Below are 21,868 nucleotides of genomic sequence, written 5' to 3'. Positions count from 1 at the left end.
CCTATGTATGCATCAAATGCCATGGGATTTTCTTTAATCCTGCTTGCCAAGCACAGTTCTTGACCCTTTCAGCTTCCTAATTCCTTGTTTAAGTTATTTTCTGCTTCTTTTATATTCCTCAAGGGCCTTGTTTGATTTTATTTCCCAAACCTTGCTTATGCTTTCTTTTTCTTTTAACTAAAGTTTTCAATACTTCTTGTTATCCATTGTTCCCGAATATTGCTATCCTTATCTTTATTGTCACGGGAACATGCTGGTCCTGAATTCTGATCAACCGGCTTTTAAAACACTCCCACATATCAGATGTGGATTTACCCTCAAATAGCAGGCCCCAATCTCATATCGCTACTTCCTGCCTGATTCTGTTGTAATTAGTCTTCCCCCAATCTAACACTTTCACCCGAGGAACAGTTTTATCCTTGTCCATAACTATCTTAAAACTTACAGGATTATGATCACTGTTTCCAAAGTTCTCCACAATCCACATATTGTTTCAATAACCCTCCTGGATGCAGTTAACACATTCTGCCCCATCTAAGCCCCTGGCACTAAGAGAGTCCAATTCAATATTGGGGAAGTTAAAATCATCCAGTAAAACAATCACATCTTTTCATGATTTGCCTACATATCTGTTCCTCTAACCTTTGCTGGCTATTGGGAGACGCGTAGTACAACCCCATCATTGTAACTGCACCTCCCTTAATCTTGAGTTCTACCCATAAGGCCTCACTGGACGAGCCCTCCAAGATATTTTCTCAGTGCAGTTCTGATGTTCTCCTCAGTCAATAACGTAACTCCCCCAGTCCTTTCACATCGCTCTCCATCACACCTGAAACACCTAAACTCTGGAACATTGAGCTGCCCCTTCCTGCCTTACTCTGAACCAAGTTTGTGTATGGCTACAGCATCATAGTTCCATGTGCTGATTCAGGTTCTAAGCTCATCTGCCTTACTTATTGTCCTTGCTTTAAAATAATTACGGTTCAGATCACAAATCTCACCGTGTTTATGAACCTGGCCCTGCCTGTTCTTCATATTAAACTTACTTGAGTTAATCTGTTCCTTCTCCTCAATCAGTTGAAAATGTGTTGCTGGTTAAAGCACAGCAGGTCAGGCAGCATCCAAAGAATAGGAAATTCGACGTTTCGGGCATAAGCCCTTCATCAGGAATGAGGTGAGGGTGCCAGGCAGGCTAAGATAAAAGGTAGGGAGGAGGGACTTGGGGGAGGGGCGATGGAGATGTGATAGGTGGAAGGAGGTCAAGGTGAGGGTGATAGGCCGGAGTGGGGTGGGGGCGGAGAGGTTAGGAAGAAGATTGCAGGTTAGGAGGGCGGTGCTGAGTTGAGGGAACCGACTGAGACAAGGTGGGGGGAGGGGAAATGAGGAAACTGGAGAATAATCACTCCACATACTGGCCTACTGCTCTGGTTTCCGTGCCCCTGCCCCACTGCTTTAAACCTTCCTGAGTGCCACTAGCAAGCTCCCCCTGTCAGGATATTGATGTCCTTCCAGTTTCGGTGCAACCTGTCCAAAAAGAGAGAGAGGGAATGAAAAATATTTTTTTTTTGCCTTCCAAATTGCTCTCTGGTTTTTCTTCTCTTAACCCCTAACCTGCCGAAAGTGCGACTTTAATTTGAAAACTGAAAAAGCCCAAGAGAGATCATTGACTTTTAGACCGAATACGAGTTCCGGAGAATTTCTTTGAAGCAACTTTGTGGTGGCTCAAACAGGATGTTGAGTGAGTCTTGTCTCTCTCTAACACATGCCAGGGAGAAGTAACTCTTGGCACAATCATTAAACGGACAAATTTAAACTGATCTTAGTTTTCTTGATTGTGCGGTGTGGGGAGGTTATGAATGTAGATTGTTAAAGAGTGGAATATTTTTGGAAATTTGCTATCATAATTTTGTTTTTAGAAGGCATTTTTTAAAAAGCAAATTTGCAATTCACATATCTGCTGTCAACATTATTGAGGAACTAGCTGCGTGAGCATCCTGTCACAAGACCAGTGTGAGACTGAGCAGTCAAGGCCGTACCGTGAAGATAACATGGTGAGCAGATTGCATTTTCAAAGCTTTGGGCTACCCTACCGCTTTTCACAAATTTTAATATTAAGTCAGAAGTCACACTTTCAGAGTCTGATGAAGGGGCAAAAGCTTGTGATTTCCAATAAATCTGTTGGATTATAACCTGGTGTTGTGCGACTTCTGGCTTTGATATAAAGAGTTGGTTGTGTTAGATGTTTCTTAATCCTCCTCCTACTTCTACAGACACCATCCTTCAGCGTCCCATTTCATGTCTGATCCTGAGAGACCTTGACGAGCTGTATGTGAAAATAATGTTTCCTTTTATGGGAGAATCCAGAACCAGCAGGGTGGGTGGGGTGGTGAGGCGGGGGTGGGGTGGTGAGGCGGGGGAGGGGAGGGGAGGGGGGTGTCACTGTCTAAAAAGAAGGGAATGCCAGTTGAAGACAAGAGATAAGAAGGTTGTGACTCTTTGAAACTCCCTTCCTCCAAAGTCAGTAGCTGCGATATCTTTGAATATTTTTAAGGTGATAATCAATAGATTTTTGATAATCAAAAGGTGTGAAAGATCATTGGAGGTAGACAGGAATGTATAGAGATCGGATCAGCTGTGGTCTTATTGAATGGTGGGACAGCCTTGAAGGGATTCAGTAGCCTGTTCCTGCTCCTAATTTGTGTGTTTCTTGTATATTTCAAAAGCAACAACTAAGTTCAGGCCATGACTGCTTCAGAACGGTTCTTTTTATTTCTGTACATGATACGCACAGGAGCAAGGGATAGATCTAGCGGGGATGAATAGTGAGGGCAGTGAAAAGAAATGTACTGTGGACTTGTTGCAGTGCTGAAGATTTCAGCTTTATTATTGCTGATCAGAAAAGTTGCAGAGAGTTGTCATGGTGCATTCAGACCCTTGAACCTTGTTCAGAGATGAAAAGTTCTCAACTTAGCTACTGAACAATATTCAATTTCATTTCTTTCAATGTGTTTATGATCTGTCATATTATAATTCGTGATAAATTTCATTTCCAGTGACCCACCCCAACATCAATGACTCCATGTATGTTGAAAGTAACTCGTGCTGCATGTCTTGAAGGCAGTGAATTGCTGATCAAGTTGGGTCCATGTTATGTACCATAAAGGGTGTCTTGGTAACGGGATACCGACCTTCAAGGGGTTGTTTCACCAACTTCTCTGCCCACTGTATGTATAGGGTACTGTCCGATGACCAAGGTTCATCACAGACAGATCTGATTCTGTCTCTGCCACCCTGCACACATAAAATCATAGGATCCCTATCGTGTGGAAGCAGGCCATTCGGCCCATTGAGTCCACACCGGCCCTCTGAAATGCATCCCACCTAAGCCCACACCATCCTGACAACCTCACATCTCCCATGGCTAGTACCTGTACATCCCTGTAGACTATAGGTAATTTTAGCCTGTGTATCTTTAAAGCATCTGGAGGAAACCCATGCAGACACGGGGAGAACGTTCACAAACCACACAGAGATTTGCCCGAGGGGTGGAATCAGACCCAGGTTCCTGGTGCTGTGAGGCAGCAGTGCTAATCACTGAGCCACCATGCCTCCCCTGTTCCATTGCTCCATTGCTACTTTCCCTTCCTCCCTCACCCAGCTCAGAAAAGGGGACAGGAAGTGCTATGGCTCTTTATCACTCTGACATTCCTATTCCTGTACTAGGAATATGCCATCAGCTGTGTATGACAGTTAACTCAGTTGAGAGAATGGCTGGTTTGTGATGCAGGATGATGCTTACAGTGTGGGTTCAATTTCCCTCTCCAGCTAAGGTTGCTATAAAGGTCCTACCTTCTCAACTTCTTTCTTGTCTCAGGTTTGGTGATCCTCAGGTTAAACTCACTACCAGTTGCCTCTAATGAGAAAGAAGCCCTCTTCGACTATGGCAACATTACCTTTCACACAGAGGGATCAGATGCAGAGCTTCTGAGAACTTTATTCTCCAAGATTTGGATGTGAATCCGAACATTTAGCTGAGATCAATACAGACTGGAATCTAACACAATACCCACCCACCCTGTGCAGTTCAAACTGTCACGTGACTTGTATTGAACCACGGGAAGCTTTTCCAATGCTGCAAGGAAATATGGAGCAAGAGACTTTTGAATTTTAATGCAGTTCGTTGTGTTTGGTGCCAGGACCGGAAGTGCAGTGACAGGGACAGAATCAGATCAATCTGTGATGAACCTTCCCCGTTGAACAGTGATCAGTACAATGGGCACAGGAGTTGGTGAAACAGCTCCACAAATGCCGGCATCCCATCACCAAGTCACCCTTTATTTACAAGGTGTTGACCCAGCTAGCTCAGAGCCAGCTCTCAGAGTGAGCAGCAGAACTCCTGACTCTCCTGTTTATATCTTGTCAGCCGGGACTCCCTGATTGGAGCAGGTTAACAGCCCCAATCGGGGAACTCATCCTGTGAGATCCACCTAGCTGACCTTGTTACAATCACTGCAATTGGGGTGGTGGGGGAGTGCCTCTTTGAGAGGTCAGGACTGCAGGGGGCTTGGGGAGGTTCAGATCCCCAACTATCCTGAATTTTCTAAAATAGCCACTAAATGCCCACTTGCTTAAAAAAAGCTTCACATTTCCTATTTCTAGTGCCCGTTCCCCATTTATATTTTCAGAGAATGATCAGCAACTGATCAACCATGGGCGTAGACCCTTGCCCAGCCTTTCCGCTCCACCGGCAGAATTGAGGACTGAGAGATGTTCCCATGTTCAGTTTTGATCTTTTATTGGATACATTGATCTGCTGAATTGACTGAACTGAAAGGGCAAGTGAGACAGAGTTTTACTAATCCTCTTCACCCTTTGAAATTATGGAACTTGGAGCTTACTAGGGAATATTTCAGCTGATTAAAAGCCCATTGTCATTACTGTTTTCAATGAACCAGGTTCATTTCTAGCCTCCCCAGTTAAGCAACAGTCTCACGTCCTGTGGGGCTTTTGTTTAAGTACTTCCCCTCTACAGTTCAACCAGTCACTTCCTGTTCATGTCACCTTGAATGCCTTTACTCTCACTCCCCACTTCTTAGAGAGGGATACCCAACAAACTTGAGAGAGTGGTGCTGGAAAAGCACAGCAGGTCAGGCAGCATTTGAGGAACAGGAGAACTGACGTTTTGGGCACAAGCCATTTGTCAGGAATGCCTGAAACGTCGATTCTCCTGCTCCTCGGATGCTGCCTGACCTGCTGTGCTTTTCCAGCACCACACTCTCAACCCTGATCTCCAGCATCTGCAGTCCTCGCTTTCTCTATATCTCACCAAACTGTTTTGCAGTTCACTAGTCAAGGCATCACGCCAATAAACACAAAAAGACAATCAAAACACTCAGCAGGTCTGAGTTAAAGAATAAGAGGGAAGGCATGACCTAGGATGTAAGGAACGAGAGACTAAACAATTAAAGGGAATGCTGCTGCAGTTGAACAAACGGGATGATAATAAGACAATGAATTGAATAAAAATGTTTCTGGATGAGACTGAAAGAGGTACTTTCACCACAGACAGTTTCCAACAAGGTTAGATAGGTAGGATTGAGGAGGGGGCTGAGTCAAAGTCACCCTGGCTCACTTTCCCTCTATCCAGGCTCCTCGGACCACCTCCTCTCCGACCTATAACCTTTAACCTCACCTCCATCCACCTATTGCACTCTCAGCTACCTTCCTCCCAAGCCTCACTCTCCCTCCTATTTATCCCTCCACCCCCGAGGCTCCCAGCCTCATTCCTGATGAAGGGCTTTTGTCCGAAACATCGATTTTCCCGCTCCTCGGATGCTACCTGACTGGCTGTGCTTTTCCAGCACCACTCTAATCTTGACTCTTTTCCTCTATCTAACCCAAGGGCAAATATTTACTTTTATACTGAGAGAATGTAAAGAAAAAACTTGCATTAACATAACACATTTCACAACCTCAGGAAACCCCAAATTGATTAGGTATTTATAATGTTGAGCCTCCATTGTGAACACAGCAGCCAGTTTGTGCCCAGAAAGATCTCACAGACTGCAATGTGATAATCAAAGAACCCATACAGTGTGGAAGCAGGTCATTCAGCTCATCCCTCTCCTCAATCCCTGTAACCATGCATTTTCCTTGGCTAATTCACCCAACTTGCACATCCCTGGACACTACAGGGCTAATTAGCATGGCCAATCCACCTAACCTGCACATCTTGACACCAGAGACCCCAAAAGAAACCAACGCAGAAACTGGAAAAATGTGCAAACTCCATACAGTCACTAGAGACTGAAATTGAATCGGTGTCCCTGCTGCTGTGAGGCAGCAGCGCTAACCCCTGAGCCACCCAGAACTAGACAATTTATTTTTAATGATGTGGTTTGAAGGGTTGATGTTGACAAGAACACTGGGAAGAATCCTCTTGTTGTCCTTTGAAATTTGAAAATCAATCACTTAATAAGCGGCATGGTGGCACAGTGGTTAGCACTGCTGCCTCACAGCGCCTGTAGACCCGGGTTCAATTCCCGACTCAGGCAACTGACTGTGTGGAGTTTGCACGTTCTCCCCGTGTCTGCGTGGGTTTCCTCCGGGTGCTCCGGTTTCCTCCCACAGTCACAAAGATGTGCGGGTCAGGTGAATTGGTCAAGCTAAATTGCCCGTAGTGTTAGGTAGATGTAGGGGTATGGGTGGGTTGCGCTTTGGCGGGTCGGTGTGGACTTGTTGGGCCGAAGGGCCTGTTTCCACACTGTAAGTCTAATCTAATCTAAAAGACCATAAGAAGTCAGAACAGATGTCATTTACACCCACATAACCTGTGAGTGATGCCATGTTTTTTTTAAGTCCTCTTGCTTTCTTCCTTATTAGTCGGACTCGCTGGTTGTGTGTGAAGTAGATCCCAAGCTTTTGGAAAAGCTGAAGAAGTTTCGCTTCCGCAAAGAGACAACCAACGCCGCCATCATCAGTAAGTAAGAGCGCCCGATGCCATGGCAACCAGGCCTACGTGCGATTATCGCCACAACCCTCCTCCTCAACACCGTGCATCTCCTCCCCTTCCAATGGTGTCAACGGCAACTCTTCCTCTTTAGTTTATATCTGTGTCAAGATGCAGGTTTGAGGATCCAGTATGTGTGTTGCCCCACTGCCCTCAAACCACTTATCCCCACCAGACTGCTAGTTGATTTCTTGTAGGGGGTGAGGTAGGTGAGGGTGAAGGGGTTGTCAAATGCCTGTGTCAAATGAGCGCATGCACTTTCATTCTTTGTAAATTTTTCTTTTATTCACTCATGGGATGTGGGCATCACTGGCTTGGCCAGCATTTTTTGCCTATCCCTGATTGCCCAGAGGGCAGTTAAGAGCCCACCACATCTTTGTGGTTCTGGTCACATGTAGGCCAGACTGGATCAGGCGTTTTCGACAATCGCCATTAGACTAGCTTTAATTCCAGATATTTTACATTGAATTCAAATTTCACCATCTGCCACGGCAGGATTTGAATCCATGTCCTCGGAACATTAGCCTAGGGTTCTGGAATACTAACCTGGTGCTACTACCGCTCCACTGCTGCCCATTGATGTGGCAGGAGGGGATGTTAGGGGGCACTGTTCCTCCCAAAAGACACAAATAATATTTGCAGGGAGGGCAAGAGAAGCCCCAAGGCTAGGTCATTACCCGACTCTCAAATACTTCCTGTGTTCAGCTTCCGGAAAAGTTGCATCCAGGCAGAATAGAGAGGGGAGGTAACTCAACCTTTAAATCACCCTCTTCACCCGAGACAGTGAATCTTTGAACCCTTTGTGCGAGCTGGTGGATACTCTGAGGCCAGAGGCCCAAACTCTCATCATCTCACTTGAGCCACTCAGATGTCACATTCAAATTCGCAGACATTGAAGTTGCAGTGAAGAAGGGCCTTTTGTAAAAATCTCAATAAGGTCCTTACCCACTCTGGGCCTCTGTGTGACTCCAGTCCCACACAACCCAGGGTGACTCTCTACTGCTCTTCTGAAGTAGTCACTCAGTTGTCTTAACAGCTCTAAGCATACGGACTCCAGCTACCCAGTCCTATCTTCTCAGGGGTGACAGGTGTGGGCAGTAACTGCTCACTTTGTCAACAATGCCCACATTCCAAGGATTATGTTATATTTTAAAATCATGGTACGTCACTTTATTTTTGCAATGCAGTTGCCCACTGAGCCCCTCAAAGAACACTCCCCCTTTCTACAAGTATCAACATTTCATTTATCTCCTGTCTTCTAGTCAAAGTTGACAAAGAAAACCAACAGATGGTACTGGAGGAAGAGCACGAGGTAAGTGTTTTGAAGCAATATTACAAAGAATTTGTACAATGTTTGGGATGTTAGAGAGTGTGTGCTACACTGGTGATAGTGACTTTAAAATTCTCACCTTTGTTTCAAACCCATCTATGACACCATTCCTCCCAGTCTCAGAAACCACCTCCAACCCGCCAAACCCTGAAAGCTCTGTACTCCTCCAGTTTTGACCTAGAGTGTTTCCAATTTTAAGCTCTACACCATCGGCAGCAATACCTTCAGTGGTCTGTGCACCCTGCACTCTGGAATTTCCTGCCTAAATCTCTCCCAACCTCTCACTGTCTTCCTTCAAGATCTCCTTAAAATCTACCACTTTAACCAACCTTTTGGTCACTGTGTAAAATGGTCTTTGCTGATGCTTCTGTAAGGTACCTCAGATTTTTAACTCCATTGATAGATATAAATACAAGTTCTTGATGCAAATGGGCTTATGCTAGAGTTACATACCAACCAAAGTATAAAGCACCTGGAAGATGCAGTAAGCTGTCAGCTACCCAACATGCGGATTGTATCCAGGAGCTTTTATCCTTTAGATTTGTTAATTCTTGTTCCTCAGTCTCAAATTATTATACTGACAGAATCTCCCATTTCAACTCTGGCAAATGGAGAATCTGGAGATACAAAATGATCCCTTCTGCTCCCCCTCTCGATCTCACTGATTCTCCCACTTAATGGTAAATTATTCACATGTGAGTCCAGACAATGGATGAGATCTTGATAGGATTTCCTCTGTTGATCACCACAAGCCTTTAACCACATGGCAGGAATCCCTGCTGATTTTCCCACTGCCCAGTCTGATGTTGCTATTGTTATGGACGAGGCCAGACTACTCAAAACATTCTTAAGCAGGCAGCCCAGGCTGTAAATTTGCAATTTGCTTCGGTAAATGTGCAGCGAAAAATTACCCGGAGTAAGTTAGCGAGGTTGACTACCAGTTTTTAAAACAGACAAAAATTTTATTCATAAAATTATGGAATGAAACACAAAGAACAGAATAAAGAACACCTGCAGAACTCAAAACTGGACTTAATTATGCAGTTCCAAATGTACACAACAGTTCCAATGAACAAACCCCTTAAACACAGTAAAAATGAAACAAAGGCTTACAGGTTGAAGTTAGAAGTGCAGAAGGAGAGAGAGTTTAGCAGTCTGTTTCCATACGGCTCCACTGCTGAACTCCTAACTAAAGTTCTGAACTGAGCTGCTCAGCTAGAGCCACACCCCCTTGACTGATACAGGTAACTTCTAACAACAGAAAAGCTTTGGTCTAAAGTCTCATCTATTTCTGTATAAACAAAAGGGCCTTTCATCTCTGTAACCAAACCGGGCGATTCAGAGCCTGAGTGGTTTATGACCTCTCTGAAAAAAACCAAGGACACAGTATCCTTGAGAAAAATAACAACTTTCAGCTAAAAAAGGACCAGCTTTGTGACACAATGCTCCATCTTGGTTGAGATGAGCCACATTAGAACAAATCTGGGATCTTCCTGATCCTTGAGTGTGTGTGTGTGTCCAAAGCAGACGTTGTAAAGGTGAATTGTGCGTGAATGTTCTGTGGACCTGGGTTTGAATCTGGCCACAGCAGATGGTGGAATTTGAATTCAATAAAAAATATCTGGCATTAAGAGTTAAATGATGACGATAAAACAATTGTCGATTATTGGAAAAAACCCACCTGGTTCACTAAGGTCCTTTAGAGAAAGAAAAATGCCATCTTTACCTGGCCTGGACTACATGTGACTCCAGACCCACAGCAATGTGATTGACCCTTCACTGCCCTCTGGGTAACTTAGGGATGGCAATAAATGCTGGTCCAGCCAGTGACACCCTCATCTCATGAATGAATAAAGAAAAAAACTGCAATGTGAGGGTGAGTGTTTGCACCAGTATGCAGGCAGGTATTTATCGTGCATGTTATAAGACTGCAAGGGTGGCAATCCTTTTCTATATCCAAGTCTTTTCCTTTCAGGATATTTCTCCAGATGAACTGAGGAATGAAATTCCAGAGAGACAACCTCGATATCCTTTTAACGCAAGAAAAACTAATTCATTGTGAAATACATGAGTTGAGCGAGTGGGCAAACTCTGGCAGACGGATCATAATATGGGAAAATGTGAAGTGGTTCACTACAGCAGCAAGAATTTAAGAAACTGAGTATGATTTAAACAGAGACTGACTGTAGAATTCAGAGGCGCGGAGGGATTTATGTGTTTTAGTACAGAAGTCACAAGATGTTAGTGTAAAAAGTGAGGTCTGCAGATGCTGGAGATCAGAGCTGAAAATGTGTTGCTGGTTAAAGCGCAGCAGGTCAGGCAGCATCCAAGGAACAGCATCCAAGGAACAGGAAATTCGACGTTTCGGGCCAAAGCCCTTCATCAGGCCCTTCCTGATAAAGGGCTTTGGCCCGAAACGTTGAATTTCCTGTTCCTTGGATGCTGTCTGACCTGCTGCGCTTTAACCAGCAACACATTTTCAACAAAATGTTAGTGTGCAGGTATAGCCCATAATCACAAGGACAAATGGGATTCTATCCTTTATTGTGTGAAAAATTGAACATAAAAGTAAGGAGATTATGCTTTGGTGAGACCACATTTCAAATACTGTTGCACTTTTGGTCTCCTTATTTCAGCAAGGTTGTATATGTATCAGAGGTGGTTCAGAGGAGGTTTACTAGATTGATTTCTGGAATGAGTGAGTTCTTTGATGAGGAAAGTTTGGACAGACTGAGCTTGTTCCCACTGGAGTCTAGAAGAGTGAGGGGGTAATTTGATTGAAATGTATCAGATCTTGAATGGTCTAGACAAGGTGGATGGGGAAAACGATGGTTCCTAGCTAATACAGGACAGTATTGGAAGCAATCTTCAACAGTGCTATCAAGTACCACTTACTTAGCAAAAGCTGCTTTCTGATGCTCAATTTAGATTTCACCAAAAGTTACTTAGCTCCTGAGCTCATCACAACCTTGGAAGAAAGAGGTGAGATGAGAGTGACGTCCTCTTGTGGGTCAGTTCGGAACGAGGGGACTCTGTTTTAAAATTAGGGTCCCCTTATCAGGACAGAGCCAAGGTAATGTTTCTCTCTCAAAGGGTTGTGTGACTTTGGACGTTTCCAACTCAATAAAGGGTGGAGATGATGTCATTCAATATTTTTATAAGACTGAGGTGGGTAGATTCCTATTGGAAAAGGGATTTAAATATTTTAAAGGGTGGACAGGAATGTGTAATTCAAAATGCTAATGGGCCAGCCATGATCTCATCGAATGGCAGAGCAGACTCAATGGGCTGAGTGGCCTCATCCTGCTCCCATCTTCATAACCTGGGCATCCCATTTACACCTCTCTTCCAACAACTCCTGCCCCACTGTCAAAAAGAATAGAGCGACATTTACATTCTGTTTAAAAGAGTAGAGGGAGCTCTACTCTGTATCTAACCCCATGCTATTCCTGTCCTGGGAGTGTTTGATGGGACAGTAGAAAGAGCTTTACTCTGTATTTACTCCCGTGTTACACCTGTGCTGTAAGTGTTTGATGGGAGAGCATAGAGATAACTTTACTCTGTATTTACTCCCGTGTTACACCTGTGCTGTAAGTGTTTGATGGGAGAGCATAGAGATAACTTTACTCTGTATTTACTCCCGTCTTAAACCGGTCCTGGGAGTGTTTAATGCCTGTCTGTTCTAACTATGGCATCAAAGCAGATGAACTGCTCATGTTTCTCATTGCTGTTTTCAAACTCACTGTCAAATTTGTCTGTATAACTATGACCAGAATTTCTGGATAGTTGACTGAGGAGCACTTTGACTGGATGGCTTGAAATGAGTGGAGAATATGAATGTTTAAACACAAGCAATTTCTTGCTTCCAATTATTGGTAGGGCTCCCATATTATTAATTACCTATGTTATTACTAATTATAATTATTGATTACCCAGTGAGCATTGCTTATTTTTACCCTTTCTCTATATAATGAGACCAGGTTTACATTGTTTCCTTGACAATGGTTCAGATTTATAGTTTATAGCTATAAGTATATTCACCACGATAACAGGGTGTCCTATCCAATGTGCTTGATCTTCAGCAGCCCCCAAGGTAAGATTAGAGCTACATCTCCTCGACCTGCTATAGAAAGGATGTTGTGAAACTTGAAAGGGTTCAGCAAAGATTTACAAGGATGTTGCCGGGGTTAGATGGTTTGAACTACAGGGAGAGGCTGAATAGGCTGGGGCTGTTTTCCCTGGAGAGTTGGAGGCTGTTGGACCTTAAAGAGATTTATAAAATCATGAGGGGCATGGGATAGCATGAATAGCCAAGGTATTTTCCCAAGGGTAGGAGAGTCTAAAAACTAGAGGACATGGGTTTAAGGTGAGAGGGGAAAGATCTAAAAAAGACCTAAGAGGTAGCGTTTTCGCACAGAGGGTGGTGTGTGTATGGAATGAGCAGATTTGTTTAGGATGTCTGGTTGGCATAGACGAGTTGAACCAAAGGGTCTGTTTCCATGATGTACATCCTTATGACTCTATGGCTAATTGTTGCATCTAGTGTTATGGACCAGGCCAGACCCTCTTAAAACATTTGAAGAAGGTAGCCCAGACCCCAAATTTGCTAGTTGATTTAAGCAGGTGTACTGTGGATATTCCAGGAGCGAGTCAGCTGGCCAAACTACTTTGTTTTAAATGAAACAGAACTTATTTGTAAGATTACTGAATGAAACACAAATAACAGACAACAGAATACAGAACAGCTTACTCTATCCGAAAATCCAATAGACCATCCCAACTTAATGATGCTGATCCAAATACTTGCAACAATCCCCATAAACACCCCATGGCACAAAAGGGAAAATCGAACACAGGGTCTTCCAGGAGAGAAGTCAGAGAAAGAGAGGACCAGCTTGGATCTGCTGCTTTGGGTTCAGCAGCTTCTCTTCACACTACCTGCTAAAATGAAACCAAACCAGAGAAAAGATGAGCTGGGAGAACTGGCCACTCCCCTTTCATTGTACAAGTGTTTGCTTTTAAGCTTGAAAGCCTTCTGCCTGAGGCAGTATCTGTTAGCTATTATCAAACTGGCTCTAACACCCTTCCCCTTCAGACTTTTCAGAGTGTGTGTTGTTTATGACCTCTCTGAAAAAAAAAATCAAGGACACCATAACCTTGTTAATGGAGCAGCTTCATCACACAGGTTGGACCTGGGAAACCTTTGCTCTGCTGACTATAAAGGTGATGTGTTTGGGGATTCACACCAGGTGTGGGGCGGCTAAACAGACCAGCCCCAAATTAGGAACAAATGTTTAATCAGACTCAGAGAGGCTATAGAGCTGCTCTTCTGGAGAATATATCACCTGGTTCAGTCAGAAAGGACCTTTACCACATAATTAACCCAAGTGCACATGTCCTGGGAGGTTGTGGAGATAAGAAGGGGTACAGGGGCTGGAGGAGATACAGAGATAGGGAGGGGTCTAGGGGTTGCAGGGGGTTACAGAGGTAGGGAGGGGAGTAAGGGTTGGAGGAGGTTGCCAAAATAGGGAGGAGCGTAGGGATGGAAGGAGGTTATGGAGATAGGAGGGGGTCCAGGGTTTGGATGCAGTGACAGAGACAGGGAGGTTAAAGAGACACTAAAGGGTTTCCCTGGCTAGAGGATGTGACAGAGATAGGGAGGGATTTTGGGACTGGAAGAGATGACAGAAATAGGGAGAGAGGTAGGGGATGGAGGAGATGACTTAGGCAGGGAGGCATGTAAGTGCTGGAGGATATTATAGATTTAAGGATGGACTTTGTGACTGGGGGAGGTGACAGAGATAGGGAGAGGTGTAGGGGATGGAAGAATTGACAGAGATTGGGATAGGTGTAAGGGATGGAAGAGATTACAGAGATATGGAGGACTAAGGAATTTGAACATAAAGGTGTAAATTTTAAACATGAGACATTGGAGAGTGAGGGACATTTGAAGAGCAGTGAACAGTTGGGTGATTGGTGAATGAGACATGATGCTAACCAGGATCCAGACAGTGTGGGCTTTTGGATGATCCGATTGTGATGAAGGGTGGGAGCATCAAGCCTGGCCAGAAGAGCATTGGAACAGCTGAACGTGGAGATAACAAAACCAAGAATGGAGCTATCGGCTGTCTGGTAAATGAGATGCAAGCATGTCAGTAATCACTCATGAGTCAGCAGTGGGTTGTACGATATTGATATTGGTGGTTGACAAAATAATCTGGAGTTACTCCCAGAAGGCCCATGTTGGATCATATGTATGTGCTGTGTGTACTCCTCTATGGTCATTGTTTGACCCCTGGAGCCACCCTTCCTTCTCTCAGTGTGTCTGATTAGATTCATCACCTAGCAACCAATGATGTCACTGGAAACACATAGCTAACTCCTCTCACCATTGGTTGCAGGATGTAACCCTCAGCAACAGATGATGTATGCCGGCAGTAAAAACAGACTGGTGCAACTTGGAGACCTCACCAAGGTGGGTACACCTCCGTTACAGGGGCCTTTCATTACACTGACCAAGACTATTAAAGGCTCCCATTGGTTTATTTCTGATCGGGGAGGTTGTGATTTGTGTCGGATGCAGTTTCAAGGGATTCTGTGTACAACCTCACCCATTCTTTGGGTCCGAGGCAAGAGAGTGACTTTGAGGAGTCATTGAATGGACAAACTGAGCCCATCCTGAGAATGACTGGGGAGGAAGTCTGGTAGATTTCAACAAGCTCCATCACCACAGATCATTCCCATTAGAGCGCAGAACATAGAACAGAGAACAGTGCAGCACAGTACAGGTCCTTCAGCCCACAATGTCATGCAGAGCAGTTATCTTAATTTAAAATCAACCTAACCTACACATGCCTTAATTTACTGTCATCCATGTCCCTGTCCAGCAGTTGCTTAAATGTCCCTCATGTCTCTGACTCCACTACCACCGCTGGCAATGCCTACCACTCACTCACCACTCTCTACATAAAGAACCTCCCTCTGACATCTCCCCTATACCTTCCTCCAATCACCTTAAAATTATGCCCCCTGGTGACAGCCATTTCTGCTCTGGGGATAAAATCTTTGGTTATCTACTCTATCTATTCCTCTCTTTACCTTGTACTCTATACCAAGTCACCTCTCTTTCTTGTTCCTCCAGTGAGAAAAGCCCTTGATCACTCAACCTCTCTTCATAATATATGTCCCCAATCCAGGCAGCATCCCTTGCACCTTCTCTAAAGCATCTACATCCTTCCTAGAATGAGGTGACCAGAATTGGACACAACATTCCATTCTAACCAGGGTTTTATAGAGCTGCAGCAAAATCTCATGGCTCTTAAACTCAATTCCCCCTGTTAAAGAAGGCCAAAACACTGTATGCCTTCTTAACAACCCTGTCAACTTGGGTGGCAACTTTGAGGGATCTATGTACATGGACCTCCAAGATCCCAGTGTTCCTCCACAATGCCACAAATCCTGTATTAGTTCAAATTCGATCTTCCAAACTGAATCACTTTGCATTTATCCAGGTTGATCTCCATTTGTCACTTCTCAGCCCAGTTCTGCATCCTTTTAGTGTCTTGTTATATCTTGCAACAGCCCTCAACACTATCTACAACACCACCGACTTTTGTGTCATCGGCAAACTTACTAACCCCACCCTTCCATTTCTTTATCCAAGTCATTTATTAAAACTACAAAGGGCAGAGGCCCAAGAACAGATCCCTGCGGGCCATAACTGGTCACTGACCTCCAGGCAGAATGCTTTCCATCCACTACCACTCGCTGTCTTCTTCCAGCCAGCCAAGTTTGTATCCAGACAGCCACATTTCCCTGTATCCCATACCTCCTAACTTTCTGAATGAGCCTGCCATGGGGAACTTTATCAAATGCATTACTGAATTCCATATACTGTACACCACATCCACTGCTCGACCTTCATCAACTTGTCTCCTCACGTCCTCAAAGAACTCAATATGGCTTGTGAGGCATGACCTGCCCCTCACAAAGCCATGCTGACTATCTTTAATCAAACTATGTTTTTCCAAATATCTACTGAACTATCCCACTACCAACTTTTAATCACATCCTCAACTGAGGGATGTCAAAGGGTTGTCAAGATTATCCAAAGATCTTCATTCTTGCTCAATGCTTCTGTCTATTGCTGGCCGTTGGATATCAGTTAGAGGAAATAGCATCCCAACTGTAACCCAGTGTATATCTTTACTACCACGACTGACCCAGTTCAGATCAACTCAAAGCAGGCAATCAAAACAGGAACTTTCCTGGGCATTGTGGGCAGAGAAGAAACAATTGGCCTGAATGACTGAGTGCTGAAGCCTGGGAGTAAACCCTACTTGGTATCTCCAGTGCCAGACTGAGGGAGTGCCATGCTGTCAGAGACGGAATCTTTCAGATACAATGTGATAGAGGCCCCTGCTCTTTTGGTTCAGGGAGAAATGGCATCACCTTGAACGCCAAGGAAGGATTCCCCTGAATAACTCACCTGCGCATTAAGCCCGTCAAGCATGATGTTTTGAGAGATCTTGTGCAAAATCCAGCAGTCAACACACATTAAGGCGATTTCCTTTGTTGGAATTGTTTTTGGATTTTTCTGTGATTATAAGAGACTCCCTGAAGTTCCCAGTGGTTTCTTTCGTTGGTGTGGGAGTGTACACCAGAACTTCAGTTAACAGATTGCTTTCCATTTTAATGTGTCCAGAGATCATGTGTCTTGTTGGAAATACCACATGTGGTTATGTCTCAATCACAACAATCCCTCTAAATGCCAGAAACGTGCATCATTAGGAGCTGAACATGGCAAACAACTTCGCCCAGTGACAAAAATAGAAATTGCTGGGAAACCTCAGGTGGTCTGGCAGCATCTGTGGAGAGAAATCAGAGTTAATGTTTCAGGTCGAGTGATCCTTTCTGAGAACTTGCCATGGGAAATGCAAGGTTACAGGGTTAGGGTAGGGGGAGGGTCAATGTGGACTTGTTGGGCCGAATGGCCTATTTCCACACCATAGGGATTCTATAGATCTATGAATTTCTGGCCTAGCTGGTGACATTTCTATATAGGAGAAACAAATGAAAAATATACACATCTGCTTCAGTAATGTGAGGACCCTGTCCCTGTCATTAAAAGGAACTGAAAACAAGCTTCAGTTCCATTGACTTTCAAATGGTTCTCGGTATGCTTCACATTTTCCATATTCTTTCTCTATCTCAGACCTCACTCTGATGACTGTTCCTGAGGTGGTTGTATTGACAGATTACTCACTTTGAGTGGTATTGGTGCACACTCACTGTATGGATGACCATCTGTATTGCATCTTTTCTCACCACCTGTCCCCCCAAGCCTATACCTCTTGGTGCTACTCCAGATGAATATTAGGAACACTCTCCAAACCTCGGGGGTTATCTGTACGATTTTTATAAGTGGGATGTGGGTATCACTGACAGTACTGGCATTTGTTGCTCTATCTGAAAATGTGTTGCTGGAAAAGTGCAGCAAGTCAGGCAGCATCCAAGGAGCAGGATAGTCGACATTTCGGGCATGAGCCCTTCTTCAGGAATGAGGAAAGTGTGTCCAGCAGGCTCAGATAAAAGGTAGGGAGGAGGGACTTGGGGGAGGGGCGTTGGAACCTCATAGTCCCACAACCCCGCACCACCCGTTTCTACCTCCTGCCCAAAATCCACAAACCTGACTGCCCCGGCCGACCCATTGTCTCAGCCTCCTCCTGCCCCACCGAACTCATCTCTGCATACCTCGACATGGTCCTATCCCCCTTAGTCCAAGAACTCCCCACCTACGTTTGGGACACCACCCACGCTCTCCACCTGCTCCATGATTTTCGCTTCCCCGATTCCCCAACACCTTATCTTCACCATGGACATCCAGTCCCTGTACACCTCCATCCCCCATCACGAAAGACTCAAAGCCCTCCGCTTCTTCCTTTCCCCCCGTACCAACCAGTACCCTCCACCGCATCTCCTCCACTTCCCACTCCTCCGCCTTTGAGCCCCACCCCTCCAATCGCCATCAGGACAGAACCCCACTGGTCCTCACCTACCACCTCACCAAGCTCCAGATACATTGTATCATCCGTCGTCATTTCCGCCACCTCCAAACGGACCCCACCACCAGGGATATATTTCCCTCCCCTCCCCTATCAGCATTCCGAAAAGACCACTCCCTCCGTGACTCCCTCATCAGGTCCACAGCCCCCACCAACCCAACCTCCACTCCCGGCACCTTCCACTGCAGCCGCAGGAAATGCAAAACTTGCACCTACACCTCCCCCCTTCCCTCCAAGGCCCCAAGGGATCCTTCCATATCTGCCACAAATTCACCTGCACCTCCACACACATCATTTACTGCATCTGCTGCACCCGATGTGGCCTCCTCTACATTGGGGAGACAGGCTGCCTACTTGCCTAACGTTTCAGAGAACACCTCTGGGACACCCGGACTAACCAACCCAACCACCCCAAGGCTCAACGCTTCAACTCCCCCTCCCACTCCACCAAGGACATGCAGGTCCTTGGACTCCTCCATCGCCAGACCATAACAACACGACGGCTGGAGGAAGAGCGCCTCATCTTCCGCCTAGGAACCCTCCAACCGCAAGGGATGAACTCAGATTTCTCCAGTTTCCTCATTTCCCCTCCCCCCACCTTGTCTCAGTCAAATCCCTTGAACTCAGCACCGCCTTCCTAACCTGCAAACTTCTTCCTGACCTCTCCGCCCCCACCGCCAGTCCGGCCTATCACCCTCACCTTGACCTCCTTCCACCTATCGCATTTGCAATGCCCCTACCCCAAGTCCCTCCTCCCTACCTTTTAGCTTATCCTGCCTGGCACACTCTCCTCATTCCTGAAGAAGGGCTCATGCCCGAAACGTCAACTCTCCTGCTCCTTGGATGCTGCCTGACCTGCTGCGCTTTTCCAGCAACACATTTTCAGCTCTGATCTCCAACATCTGCAGACCTCACTTCCTCATTTGTTGCTCTATCCCCAACTGACCGTGGATAGAGTGGCTTGCTGGGCAAATTTCCTTCCATCACGGCACATTAGTGAACCAGGTAGGTTTGTACAATATTTGATGGTAGTTTCATCCTCATTATTAGCTAACACTAGCTTTTAATTTCACATTTGTTCAACAAATTGAATTCCATGAGTATCATAGTTACATCTCACCGGGGGAATACTCTCAAAGTCAAGCCCAGCTTTCCTGGAGTTGTTACAACAGTTAGAAATGTTACCAGCATGTGCAAACTCTTCAATTTATCTGTCACATCGACCCAGGTTAACAGAAAAGACACACTACATGTCTGTTCTGAACAAGAACCCTCTTCTTTTATTGGAAGTAAAAGATTCTAATCACAGGTTTTGAACTATTGACCATTAATTCTACCAGTTAAGTTTGGACCCTGTATAAAAAAATCTACACACACACACACACACACACACACACACACAATGGTATTTTGGGTGGACTAAAAATAAATTGGGGAAGCATAGGGTTCCTGCTCCACTGGGTTCATAGTCCAAAGGTTTCCCAATCCACCGGGTTAATGGTCCATAAGGTGCCCAATTCATAGGGTTCCTAATTCACAGGGTTCTCGGCCCACAGGGATCATGATCCATGGTCCACGGTCTTCAAAGTTTACGGGGTTTGCTAAAATGATATTTTTACTTGCCAGAATATTTTTAATCTTCAACTTCTCCACTAAGTTCTTTTTACTTCACATGAGGCAAGGTTGGTTGGCATACCAACTGCAACATCTCTTAGTTATTGGTTAAAGGGCACAGCTTACAGCAACTGGTGGGAAATAAAGGGCACAGCTTACAGTAACTGATGGGAAATAAAGGGCACAGCTTACAGTAACTGGTGAGGAAATAAAGGGCACAGCTTACAGCAACTGGTGGGAAATAAAGGGCACAGCTTACAGCAACTGGTGGGGAAAATAAACTCGGAAATTATTTGAAAACCTCAGCAGGCTGTTCTGAAGAAGGATCATTGTACCCGGTACATTAACTCCGCCTTCTCTCTACAGATGCAGCCAAATATGCTGCAATTTTCCAGCATTGTCTGACTTCCAGCATCCACAGTTCTTTGCTTTTTTTTATTTCGGGAAAATAAACTTTCTTTTCAGGCTTTAGGTATTTTGTTGGAGAGAAAGATATACTAACCGTCTTACAGCAGTCCAAAGGCTTCTGCCAGTATTGTATACATCCACAAGCGATTCAATTACCCTATAGCCAATCGGATAGTTGTTGTTAGGATAATGACCTTTGCCATCTACAACTGGTCACAACTCCACTCCCCAATCAGCAACCTGTTGACGGCCCAATCTCACTGTGTTCGCTCATCTGCAAGCAGTTTTCCCATTGCTTGAACAAAGTAGCAGAGTAAAGACAACACACAATGATTTTCAGTGACTTGCTTTTTAAATTTCCTTCCTCGGTCCTTCTCTGTTAGGCTGTTCTTTTCCCATTTCAGTCCACAATCAAAAATACAGAAAAAAAAAGAGATATGGTGTTCACACATTGCCCTTGGAGCATTAGGCTGCGGCTCAGGATTACTGGCCCAGTGACCATATCACTGCACCATATCTCAGGGCAAAATAATTGTGTTGCGGTTCCGGGTTACAAAGAGTGCCATGAACAAGTGATGTTCCTGATAAAGCTTTCAAACCTTTAGCTCTTTCTAATTGAGAATTGATATTAGCTTTGCAAAATTAGAGACAGGCATTAATGATTGGTGAAGGTTTATTGAGAAGCTCCGTGTATGAATTGTGCTTACACACCCTCATTTCTCTCTTATTGACTGAAAACAGGTCTTTGAGATTCGGAACATTGATGAACTCACTGAGGATTGGTTGCGTGAGAAACTCGCATTCTTTCGTTGATTATTGACACAATCTTTAAAAAGTGTTCATTTCTGAAAATTTAATGTGTTTAAGACATATTAAATACATTTTACATTTTTTTTGCATTTTTGTACTATAAACGTAAAACCACACAATAATCACTCATGTGATTTTCCAACTGTGTTTCAGTTGAAATGGAGGTGATGGCCTAATGGTATTATCGCTAGACTATTCATTCAGAAAACTCAGCTGATGTGCTGAGTTCAAATCTCACCACAGCAATTGGTGAACTTTGAATTCAATCAAAATATCTGCTATTAAGAAACAACTGAAGACCATGAAACCATTGTTGACTATCAGGAAGACCTGTCTGGTTCACTAATGACCTTTAGGGAAGGAAATCTGCCATCCTTATCTGATCTGGCCTATGTGTGACTCCATACCCACAGCAATGCGGTTGACTCTTAACTGCCCTCAGAAACATTCAGTTATATCAATCGCTGCAAAATAGCAACAAAGAATTGAAACCAAAGGGACCTGGCATTGACCTAGGCATAGGAAAAGACAATGGCAGAAACAGCTCTGCTGAGTCCTCCTCACTAACATCTGGGGGCTGGTGCCAACATTGGGAGAGCTGTCTCACAGACTAGTCAAACAACAGCCTGACAC

General features: G+C 44.7%; 1 protein-coding gene across 1 annotated transcript; it reads left to right on the top strand.

Annotated features, from left to right (window-relative positions):
• The first annotated feature begins 1,676 nt into the window (after nt 1-1,676).
• LOC132836595 (glia maturation factor gamma-like) lies at nt 1,677-21,316 on the top strand. Its single transcript, XM_060855979.1, has 7 exons — nt 1,677-2,051; nt 6,883-6,979; nt 8,272-8,321; nt 10,315-10,366; nt 12,352-12,432; nt 14,741-14,814; nt 21,167-21,316. Exons 1-7 carry the CDS (start codon nt 2,049-2,051, stop codon nt 21,236-21,238), a joined length of 429 nt encoding a protein of 142 aa, XP_060711962.1. The 5' UTR covers nt 1,677-2,048; the 3' UTR covers nt 21,239-21,316.
• The last annotated feature ends 552 nt before the right edge of the window (nt 21,317-21,868 follow it).

This window comes from Hemiscyllium ocellatum, chromosome 47 (assembly GCF_020745735.1).
Source record: "Hemiscyllium ocellatum isolate sHemOce1 chromosome 47, sHemOce1.pat.X.cur, whole genome shotgun sequence".
In the NCBI taxonomy this organism is placed as follows: domain Eukaryota; kingdom Metazoa; phylum Chordata; class Chondrichthyes; order Orectolobiformes; family Hemiscylliidae; genus Hemiscyllium; species Hemiscyllium ocellatum.
This window is presented reverse-complemented; position numbering and strand designations above follow the sequence as displayed.

What these genes read in the sequence shown, in the direction of transcription:
- LOC132836595 (XM_060855979.1), top strand. An exon ending in AACCAACGCCGCCATCATCA is followed by an intron (nt 6,980 to 8,271) that starts GTAAGTAAGAGC and finishes CCTGTCTTCTAG; the next exon opens with TCAAAGTTGACAAAGAAAAC. An exon ending in GATCTTCAGCAGCCCCCAAG is followed by an intron (nt 12,433 to 14,740) that starts GTAAGATTAGAG and finishes CATTGGTTGCAG; the next exon opens with GATGTAACCCTCAGCAACAG.